This window comes from Syngnathus typhle, linkage group LG20 (assembly GCF_033458585.1).
Source record: "Syngnathus typhle isolate RoL2023-S1 ecotype Sweden linkage group LG20, RoL_Styp_1.0, whole genome shotgun sequence".
Taxonomy (NCBI): Eukaryota; Metazoa; Chordata; class Actinopteri; order Syngnathiformes; family Syngnathidae; genus Syngnathus; species Syngnathus typhle.
In genome coordinates, this window is record NC_083757.1 from 2,603,348 (window position 1) to 2,614,368 (window position 11,021).

Sequence of the window (11,021 nt, forward strand, 5' to 3'; positions counted from 1 at the left end):
TGTTTTTTTAAAAACACTGTCGTGTGAAACATGACGTCAGAAAATATCCTTGGGCACTAAATCTTATATACACTTTTTTTTTTTGTTGCACCAATCGTATTTGAACCAGTTTATTGAGACTTAAATGACAGTTTAAACGGTAACAATTCAGCAGAAATCACAGCTATTGTTCATATTTGTTGCTTTAAGTCTGGTATCATTATGATGAGCATTTGATAGGATTCTATTCTGCATGATTTCACCAAGCAGAGAGACGGACGGAGAGACTATTCCAGCATGTAACAATCACTTCCCACACACAATATACCAGCATTACCAAAAGTGGATTAGCCCATTATTTTTAGAAAATGTCTACAGTCACAGTGCAACATGAACCCTGAACGTGTATTCGCAGATGTCAGTCGTCTTCACAGCACCAAAGGCACTGACCTTGCAGTACATTCATTCCATTCATTGAGAGTGAAATAACACCCAAGGCAAGAAAAAGAAATCGAGGAGGAGGGGGGGGGGGGGGGGCATTGTTTTTCAGCTGATACAATGCATACGCACGTTTAGTGGCAAATGAGACTCATCTGTTGTGTCGCCTCATGAGGCAGAACATTCTTTGGATTATCTATACAGGACTAAATGTTAGCTAAGAGACGGCCGGGTCTTCATATAATCTTGTATCTAGCGATATTTCATACGACAGATACCCTCATCGTATTCTGTTTCGTTCAGCAGGTTGACGTAATATCGTTAAGTCGTATCGGAGTAGCGAGGCTAAATGTGCTAGGGCATCGTACTTCGGTTCCGCCAAGGTTGATACATAATTTATAGCCAGTAATATGATTCAAATATGCCATTATATAAAAATGCAAAATTGAAATATAAAAATGCAATCTTGATCAAATGAAATAAATATAATGGCAAACCAAAGTGAAAAGGCAAAAAGGTCTCCCTTCCTTTCGAGCTGGCCTTCTAAGAAGCATCAGTCACTTTAAAGCCTGGATGTCCTGGGAAAGTGGGATGTGCCAAGAGATCAATCAGTCACCACAGTTACCAAAGCTCATAGATGTTGCTGAGACCTGTTGGGGGTCCTTGGCTTCAAGCGCAACGTCCCATGATGATGACTGCCAGCCCTCTCCTGCTTGGAGGCTCTTTGCAAGGCAGTTGGAGTGGAAGCGTGGGAGGTGTTCGTCAGGGACGCATTGACAGCTAACTCCATTTTCCCCTCTAGTTTGACTAATCGCTCCAGGATATCATCCAGAAGCACCGCTATGGTCCTTTTCAGATCCGCTGCGTGCATAGGGAATACATCATTAAGTCGCTACATGTGGGCAACGTTTGGTGTATTCTTGTGAGATGATTACCGTAACCCGCCATGGTGGTCCCCTGCGGCCCGCCGGGTGCCTTCCGGCTCTCCTCGGTCAGGACCTTGACATATCGCCGACTGAGCTCCAGGATCTGCTCGCGTAGCTCAGCGCTGCTCTGGCGGCGAGGTTGCTGCACAGTATAGCGCAGCAACATGAGTCCCCACACCAGAGCAAAGACTAAAAGCAGCACACTTAGCTTCTGGGACATGTTGCGTCTCAGGAGAGTCCCAAGCATGATAGTGGCAATGGTGGAGGAGCAAGAAACCGGAAAGCGCTGGTGATGTAAATAGCCTCGATATTGTCAATTCAGTCTGATGGTTGATACATTTCCAGGGTATGTCTGTTGTCCATATGCAAGCGAGAAGTTCACAGTGGAGTAGAAGGATGCTCTGCTCAGATTCCCCTAACAGAGGAGATCCTCGACCTCTGGTTGTTGGTGGGCCATCATAGCAGAAAACCTATACGGAACAAATAAAAGATAGGGAGAGAAAAAATTAACCTGAGTGGAAAAAAAACCAACCTTTCATTATATTCAGTGAATGGATCATTTTCCGCTTGTTACATCTTTGTCAACGGGTCCATTCTCTACATTCTGCGATGGGTGTGCTACTGTCACCTCCTATTGAGCTGTGACAGGAGGGACTGACCGGGGGGGGGGGGGGGGGGGGAATAAATTATGAAAACAGAGGTAACAGAATCCAATTAGCTGAGGTCAAGCATCTTTCAATACTTGCACAACATCACAAACTAATGGCAGGGATACAATTAAAATAATAACCCACAAAAACACCTGGACGACAGAACCTGCGACAGCTACGCTATTAGCAACACAAGCCGATAAAAGTGCGGATGTTTTACAGAGGCCTGAGTCACAGTGATAAGGGGATCTCTATTTTACAAGGCAGAAACATCTCAGCTTCCCCTGACAGCAGTAAACAAATGACTGAAAGGTTTTGAAGGAACATTTAAGAATCACAAGTGCAATCGTGGAGATAAAAGCTGTGCCTTACCACGCATTTTGAGCAATCCAAACTTTTGTCTCACAGGGGAGTGGAAAAAGAACACGTTCCTCAAGCCAAACCGATGACACAACAATGATGCTTTGTCACTTTGGCAAGCCAATCTGTAGATAGTGTTACACCCGTTAGTCAAGTCTAGAGAGCACACAGCTATCAAGTCTACAGATAGAACAAAGCCATTGATTAGGGCTACGGCTACTGAATAGTTGAACGATCATCTATGACCTTGAGTGTGTATGGCTTGGCCATTCCAAGTATGACAGCAAAACAAAACAACTGGCAGGCACCTTAGCGAACCTAAAGGTTGACTTCATTCTCTCCCAGTACCACGCATTGTCGATGCAAAGGTTTGCAGAAGACATCGGAGGCTATTTGTGTTACTTTACCTATATTATTATTATAGTTGCAAAAGGGGAAGTTGACATGAAGCTACTTTACAACTCCGCGTTAGCGTTATGTTAGCTACAGAAATAAACATGGTGATTTACCTCAGTGTTCCTGCAACTGGGGTTATCTTGAAGTTGGAGACACCTCCATGCTGCAGCCAAACCGCGTAGGAGAGCTCCGATCCCCAAAGGACTGGTTTTCAAAATACTGTGAGATGATTGTTGCGGTCGCCGGGTAAACCAAAACCAAAACAAAGATGTCTCCACCTTCTTGAAGGATACGTTAGCCGGTCAACATTGCCCGATGGTCATTTGCTTCTCCTGCTGCGCTCCGATCAACGTTATGCGGCTCAGTATGCTAAAGCGCACAGCTAGAAATCTTATGCGTGCAACTGGGCTGACCGTCATGGTTCCCTTGAAGGTTCGTTGTGCGTCACCGCAAGGCATCATGGGACTTGTAGTCCTACCGCCTTTCTCTCGCCCCACGGCTGACATAAAGGGGGAAATACAAACAAATCACTCATTTAAGTCTTGGTTACGAGTTTAGAACAATTTAATATTACAATACTTTTTTTCTGAACTGTATAAGTAAGATTTGCTCGAGTGGGCTTCGGTTATTTGTGAAACACTTGCAGTACATTTTCCGGCCGTTAGATGGACCCTGGGTCATTTCCATAGCAACATAACAGTAAAACAATGATGGGACGGTTTTGATGTGTAATTTGGCATTTTGTTCTTTTATAAAAGTCGCGGCCTAACACATAAACAGCCTGCCTCCCCTTTTACAATGGAATCTGTATTCTTGGACAGTTCAGCCTTAAAAGCGGTGGATGACTATTGCGAGTACAAAAGGTTTGTTTCATTTATTCACCTATTTTTTTTAATATACCAGATTTATTTTTTATCTGTATCCGCATTGTGGCTAGACTTGATAATCAAATGGAATCTCCAGGTATTTTGATTACAATGTTCTAATAACCGCTTTACATTTGCTTTAAAATACGCTCAAAAGTAATAGAGCCTCAAGAATGGCCTTGATGATGTTTAATCAATCCACTTCATCATTAAAATGGCAAATTATACTTTTTCAAGCAACTCATTTCACCACCAGCAGGGACTTTAACTTAAACAACCATGATTAAATGAGTGAGTGAATGTGGTCATTAAATAATTCCGTCGCTGCAGTTTAATTGTGTTTTTAATTGTCTTTAATTGTGTTACCGTCACGAAAAAACAGCACTGTACGTCACTACAATGACATCACAGGGGCAGAATTAAACAAGGACAGAAATGTATTTTTAAACCTTCAACAGCTTAATCCTGTTAAAGAACACGTCATTACTTAAATTGGCATTTTTTTTCATCAAATAAAAAAGCTATTTTTCTTTTTTAGGCTTGTTGGCGATGACGACGGAGGCAAAATGTTGACTCCTGAGCAATATGAGGAGTACAAGAGGAAAATGATCCCACAGCGATTGAAAAACAGACTGTATGTGAGCTTTGGTGTGCCAGGAGGCATCGACTGCAAACACGTCGGTCCGGAGACACTGTGCTTCTGTGCGCATAGGTGCTATAAAGTTCCTTTTCACTTTGTACTGATCAGGTTAAAATAGAGATTTTTTTTTTCTCAAATAAACCACCCCTTGAGTTATGCACTGCAATTATTGTTATCACGCAGAATGATTTGAGGTCACGGGATTTCAATTTGAGCTGAAGCGTATATCTGTGCTGCTCTCATTAGTTTCATCTTGTTTTGTCATCGCGTCCCGCTGTGTCAACCAATCAACTCGCCGCTTTTGTCTGACTCTCACCGTGCCATCGGTTGGTATTGTCGCTCTCTTCCAGATACAAGCAACATAAGACGGACTTTGAGGTCATTCCTTCTGAGCGACCTTTACGCCTACCGTGCCGGGTGAGGAAATGTCTTTGTTGTGCCTATGAATATCTTCCCCACATCGGGGCAGTACCCGCCCGCTGCCGGTGTAAACATTTGCCTCGAGATCACACCGAAGGCGCCGGACATTTGTGCAGAAAATGTGAGTCGAAAGTCTCGAGCCTTAATGAGCAACACTAACTCGACTACAGAAAATATATTTCAAACCCGTTTCAGGTGACTGTTCTGGGTTCAGGAGTCCGTACACATGTGGATGTGGCCAGCCCGCGTACAATCACCAGACGCTGGTCAGCCATGATTTAGTTCAATGAATTTCCAGTACGTCAATCATCAATAAAATCACTTTTACCTGTCAGGTTGAGACAAAGTCCGAGAGCGAGGCACGAGGTCGCCCGGTGGGTGAAGATGTGCCTTATGCTGCGATGGGCGGTCTGACCGGGTTCTGCTCCATGCTGGATAGTTACACAGCTTTGGAGGCCAATGCGTTGCGTGAGTAGAATCTATTGGATTGACCAGAAGGCGAAAAGGGAAAAGTAAATTCAGTTTTCATGTTAATTTCATGCTAAATTGAAATTATAACCTGTAAAATAAAAGTGCATTTCAGATTTATGAGTATTGGATGTTGTATTTTTTAGGTGATGAGGATGACCACCAGCAAGGATGGAAAAAAACATCTCCCAAAGCTACCACTTCAATTTGTAAACAAAGGATGAAATAAAAGGGGAAAGTTTATCCATCATGACCTGTCCATTAAATCTTGATGGGGGAAAAAAAGTTCAGTTGCCATCGCTTATCTTAAAAATGAAGCTTGTCACGGGCAATCAGAATGATTATATGCCACATTCAATCAACATTTATTGTTATCAGTCGATGTGACGCAATGACACATGGGCGACGTCTGAACAAATCACACGTTGACAGCGATTGAATTCATCGAAATGCTCTTTGGGATGAAAGAATAGAGATTTGTGAAGTTCAAGACATTCATTATCAGCGACACATCGTGATGTGGGATGTAAAAAATGCTGTGCAAATTAACATCCACAGCTGCAAAATACAAAATAACAGCGATGAGATTAATTTCATCCCACCGTATTTGTATTTATTATTTCCCTTATTTACTAGCAAAGATCCAAATGTCTTATCCTATGGTTAGTTTAAATGGCTAATGGCTATGTATTGATGCGGGGAGAGAGCCAGCCGCCCACTCAACACGTCATCAAAAATAACCCAGCCTTTAATTCCTGCTATTGATTAATCCTATTCCTCACGGAAGATCAGAAACGATGATTTAATCCGCACTGCGAACGGCGAGTGAGGCGAGTTTGCTCGCTCAATTGCTGGCCCACTTCCGCACCAAAATACAATCAATAGACTCTAAACGAGGTTCCTCTCCCCCTCAAGTGTTCCCGCTGCGATCATCTCGCAGTCAGACTCGATCAGCATCGGCGTTGACGTCGGGCCGGTGCATTTCGAGTCACCTGCGTCGTGATGTTGGTGAACAGGTGGTGTCGGGGGGAAAGAATTCAGCTTGCGTGTGGACGACGTCATGGGTGCACCTGGGTCTCTGCAGACCGCCACTCGGGGGGAAGGGAGTGGAAGGGATCGCAAGTGAAAGCTGACACAACCGGTGTGTGTCGAGAATGAGGTTGAGGTGCCCAAAATCATTTACACATTATTAGTGTGGCACGAATATTATTCAAAGTAATTGCCTCTGCGTAGCAACCCCATTGAGGAGGCGGCGGCGTTTTACTTTTGGCCGAAGAGAATAACTACCAGGCCCTCTCGGATCCCCATGGAAACCACACCTAGCTTGACTGACAGAAAAAAAATCAGGAGACGCAGAACAGAAGATTAAATTGGCAATTACCGCGCAAAGATACTTAATTACCCTCGTGACAGTTAAGGGATGTGCAAACGGATGCAATTGGAGAAGGGGAACATCATTCAGCCCAGACGGACAGTTGCTGGTTAACAAGCACTTATCGTACTGACCCAGATACCACTCCCCCGAAAAAAAAACATCTATCAAATATATTTCCAAACATGAATTGTCTCTGTGAAAGAACACACGTCCGCAAATCACATGACACATTGGATGTGTGAACATCTCTTTTGTGGTGAGAGCTGTAGGGAATTGACAGCGCATGACAGTGCAGCGATTTCACGGAGGCCGAGATTGGATCCCCTACCCGTGTCGCTTGACACCAGGAGGAGGAACTGGAATAACTCGTGTGAAATGGCTTTGTTAAAAAAAAAAGCTGGTGGGTGAAGAAGGGGTGACCTAGCAAAATGCTGTCAAATCAGAATTGAACATAATTATTCAATTGGGTTATTTAATTATATTTAAAGAATGAATCCCTTTTTTGAATTTATTTTATGGTCGATTTGATTCAATTGGCCATGCACATTTTGGCCAACAGACTCTTTTTGATAGGTTGACATTTAAAAAGTGATAAAGACCGTTCCGAGAAATGACAGCAAAGTAAGATACTCCTTCATTTGCACAGTGAATGAAAAGATTTTGTCTCATTTGAATCCAGTTATCTTTGGTCTTTTTGTCAGTCAAGCTGACATTATTCTTACACTCACGACCTTTTCCTATCTTGTCTACAGCTGTCTCCCACGGACCCTGAGATGTTTACACTGTTTGTCCATCAAAAAAACTTATGAGAGTTTGCCTGTTAAGCGAGTAACAACTTGTGAAATAATATTCTAATGACATGCTTATTTGACAATGATATCTTCTAATCGGAGACTTAATACATAAATGAGGCCTAGAATAAATGTCTCCTGTTTTTAAGCAAACATTTATTAAGCACCATGTCTTTTCTTTTGGAAGGCTTGCTCTTGGTTGTTGGCAGAAGATGAGTGGAAAATGTTTGCGGTCCACAATCATTTTAATGATGCTCAAATTAGATGTGGTCGACTAATGTAATACGCTGTAACTCCCTCGCGGGTTATCAATCTGTGGACGACGGAAAGTAATGCGACGCATGATAAGCTCCTACATTCGGCACTTTGATATGATGTGCCAAGTGCCAATATAAGTGACATAGTAAAGTTGCAGTCATTTTTCTTCATGGAGGATAAAGAATATATGTCTGTGATTTTTTTTTTTACATGATCTGTCTATATGTGTTGCAAATATCCCTTCTTAAAAATGTTACAATAAATTATATTTGTGAACCTGTTGATGACATTTCCTATTAAGTTAGCATTAAGCTCAAAGTGATAGCCGTCCGTCTCTAGCGTAACTTCCAATCTTTAAGCAAACATGAGTTGACCTATCAACTTACATGCATGAACTGTACAGCCCGCTGCTATTTTGAACACATTTTGACACGACGTCAGATCCAAGCTGTTGTCCTAGAAAGAAGGAAAAAAGAAAAAAAAAAGGTGTCAAGCCCATTGACGTGATTTCCTGAATGTGACTATCTCCTGAAGAGGACCGCAAAGTCTAATTCCTGCCGGTAATCGTCATGATTGGGTTTGTGACTTTTGTGAGACATGTTCTCTCACTTACGTCTCATTCCTCATCTCTCGGCGCATCCTGTATGACACAAAAGACTCTCACCGCATCCTCCGAGCAACTTAGGGAGCAGGAGCAGCCTCGCAGAGAGCTGACTGATTATATGGCTGGGAGCCGACATACAAAAGGATGATGAATGGGAGGTAAATGAAGCACATGGTGTTACACAGTCATTTAAGCCCTATTTGGGTGTGCCTATTAAGGGCGCTACCTCCAGAGCGGCTCTTCTTTGGCGCGTCTGCGGGCCCTTTGTGCCTGTTGCTGCTTCTATCTGATGGGAGGAGCTATGGAAGAAAATGACATTGAAATGTCATTCGAAAAGAACATTTGTGAGGCTGTTTCAAATGTTCTTATTATCCAGGCGCCATCGGGAGTTTTTCGCAGGGGGCCAAGTGTGTATTAATGTCACTTTGATGACATCATAAAATCCTCATCTCGTACTGAGCATGATTGTTAAATTGCAGACAGAATCTTCGGACCGGTGTGCATGCGGTACATTCGATCCCATGTCAAATGAAATCGGGCAAAAATTGGTATAATGAGCAATTCCAAGAAGGCTTTTCAACCACCTGGTGCTCAGGCCCAAATAATGATGGCCGGCCGCTAATGTAACCACAGTAACTACATGTATCCATTTGCCGTTTACACTCCCAGGCCACAAAATGGGAGTACACTAGCAATATTGTTCAATTGGGGAGTGTTTGTAACCGGATCCACGCGGCACTCATTTCATACGTCACGCTCGATCCAAGGCGGAAAACATCACACTTGGATACAGACGATTGACTATTTTGGGTTGTTTTAATGACTTGAGACAGCTGAAAAAGAAAACACACGAGCAACGACAGCAACGGCGGTGACGCTTGCGTGAGGCAAAGCGGCACGGGGCGCAGCTCTGACGCGTCTGGTGCGCGCATATAAAGCCCGGCGCGCACCACAAGCGCTTCACATCTGAGGAGACGCAAGAGCATTGCACACAGACATCTCAACAACACCTTGGAAAATGTAAGTAGGCTGATTCCTTCAACTTAACATCACTTTACTACGCATAAAGTCTTTGTTTTACCATCATTGTTGCTTCCTTTCAGATGCACTCTAACTTTGTCAGTTGGGTGGGGACCTTGGCGTTCCTGCTGTGGGCTGTGCTGTGCCTGGGCACCCTGACAAATGGTTACCCGGTGAAACCCGAGAACCCCGGCGAAGACGCCCCGGCCGAGGACCTGGCCAAGTACTACTCAGCCCTGAGACACTACATCAACCTCATCACAAGACAGAGGTAGGGCGGAGTCATGTGTGGGACTGGACTGCATCATGCTGAGAGCTTTTTGAAATATTTTGCGTCTATTTTGTATTGTAGGGGTAAATGTAGGTTAGAAAGTGTGCAGTGAAAAATACACAGAGAGGTTTTTTGAAATATGTCGCCCCGCTCGAAAATATTGTCTAAAATTTGCCATTTTACAAACTGCAAAGCTTATTGCTAATTTGAAGTCGTCTTTTATAATGCATTTAACTAAATTGTGCATTATTACCTTTGTGGATGTGTCGGCAAGGGTTAGAATCTCCACCATATTTTATCATTTGAGGAGCAGACAAGGAATCATGATTTCCTGCAGGGATGCAATAATCCATGCACGCTGGGTTGGTTTGATTTACCGAAGCGGCAACCTGCATGAACAAAAGATATGAACCCATACATATGCAAAGAATTGAGATGTTTCTTTGAAAGTACATTTTGAAGAGGCACAGTGAAGCAAAATTGAATCACCTGAATAATCCTTGCTTAATTCCGTCTCGTTCTGGTGTCTTTGTGTCCCAAGGTATGGCAAGAGGTCCAATCCTGAGATATTGGACACGCTGATCTCTGAGCTGTTATTGAAGGAAAGCGCAGACACACTTCCACAGTCGAGGTCTGTGTCGTACAGTAAAATAAATACGCCCACAACGGGAAAATTACCTGCACCGTCTATTAAAATACAAGATCTATAATTGATCTCAATAGATTTTGCGCAGGTATTCCTAATTTCCAAGAATATTTCATTCTCACAGAAAGCTGACCTCTGTGTTTCTTACCAGATACGACCCGTCATTGTGGTGAGGAGGTCATTCGTCGGTCCGACCTCCACATCTAAACATCATGTCATCGCAGATGCCCCCAAAAGGACCACCCTGTCTCTGCCACATCCCTCCTCCTTGCCCATCTGCAACTGTTCTGCTGCTCCACACCATAAAATTGTAAATATTTGACCCAGAGTCATCATTTGTGAATGTCTTAAGTAAACCAGGGGACAGGGTATGTGAACTGCATTGTATATTTGTGCAATTAAAGAGTAATTATTTGAAGAAGAAAAAAAGTGGTGTTCTGTCTGTCTGTTTCAGACTTAAAAAGTTACAATAACACGTTTCAAAACAATCAGCATTTTGTCCAAGTCTCGTCATTTTGTTACACTTCTCTTTGTTTTGCTAGACGATAATCTAGTGTATGGCTCCCTCTTGTGGACAAAAGATAAACAGCCAGACAGATCGATAGACGACGTCTATCAATAGAGACATAGACAGACTAAATAAAATCAGGCTGCATTCAAAGAATGATGTGCTTTTATAGACAAGTTAACGAGACGCAACGAGTCATGGATTTTACTTATAAAATCTTTTTGAGCTTTAAACCCTTTTATCACATTAGCAGCAAATGCATACTCGTTTCTAAGATGTTTTTTTTTTTAATGCAAACAGTATTGAATGAACGAAAGCGTGATTAAAAACAAAAAACAGTACTTATTGAATGAGGGTTGAACTTCAGCTGCTATTGGTCCGTGTTTTGTGACGTCGATCGAGAGG

At 42.9% G+C, this 11,021-nt stretch overlaps 3 protein-coding genes across 4 annotated transcripts; 2 read left to right on the plus strand and 1 right to left on the minus strand.

The window, feature by feature from the left end:
- Positions 1-94: 94 nt before the first annotated feature.
- ccdc126 (coiled-coil domain containing 126) lies at positions 95-5,146 on the minus strand. Its single transcript, XM_061267832.1, has 4 exons — positions 5,004-5,146; positions 2,863-3,248; positions 1,353-1,813; positions 95-1,278 (listed from the first exon to the last, which is right to left on the minus strand). Exons 3-4 carry the CDS (start codon positions 1,588-1,590, stop codon positions 1,049-1,051), a joined length of 468 nt encoding a protein of 155 aa, XP_061123816.1. The 5' UTR covers positions 1,591-1,813; positions 2,863-3,248; positions 5,004-5,146; the 3' UTR covers positions 95-1,048.
- fam221a (family with sequence similarity 221 member A) lies at positions 3,354-5,151 on the plus strand. The gene is made up of 5 exons (XM_061267995.1): positions 3,354-3,612; positions 4,154-4,327; positions 4,606-4,796; positions 4,871-4,941; positions 5,011-5,151. Exons 1-5 carry the CDS (start codon positions 3,548-3,550, stop codon positions 5,149-5,151), a joined length of 642 nt encoding a protein of 213 aa, XP_061123979.1. The 5' UTR covers positions 3,354-3,547.
- Positions 5,152-8,971: 3,820 nt separating this feature from the next.
- On the plus strand, positions 8,972-10,400 carry npy (neuropeptide Y). Of its 2 annotated transcripts, XM_061267834.1 has the most exons (4): positions 8,972-9,191; positions 9,275-9,462; positions 10,004-10,093; positions 10,260-10,400. In XM_061267834.1, the coding sequence occupies exons 2-4, from the start codon at positions 9,275-9,277 to the stop codon at positions 10,279-10,281; spliced, it is 300 nt and encodes a 99-aa protein (XP_061123818.1). In that variant the 5' UTR covers positions 8,972-9,191; the 3' UTR covers positions 10,282-10,400. The 2 variants fall into 2 exon arrangements, with proteins under 2 accessions (XP_061123818.1, XP_061123817.1); XM_061267833.1 differs by lacking the exon at positions 10,260-10,400 and having other exon boundaries at positions 10,004-10,208.
- Positions 10,401-11,021: the final 621 nt, after the last annotated feature.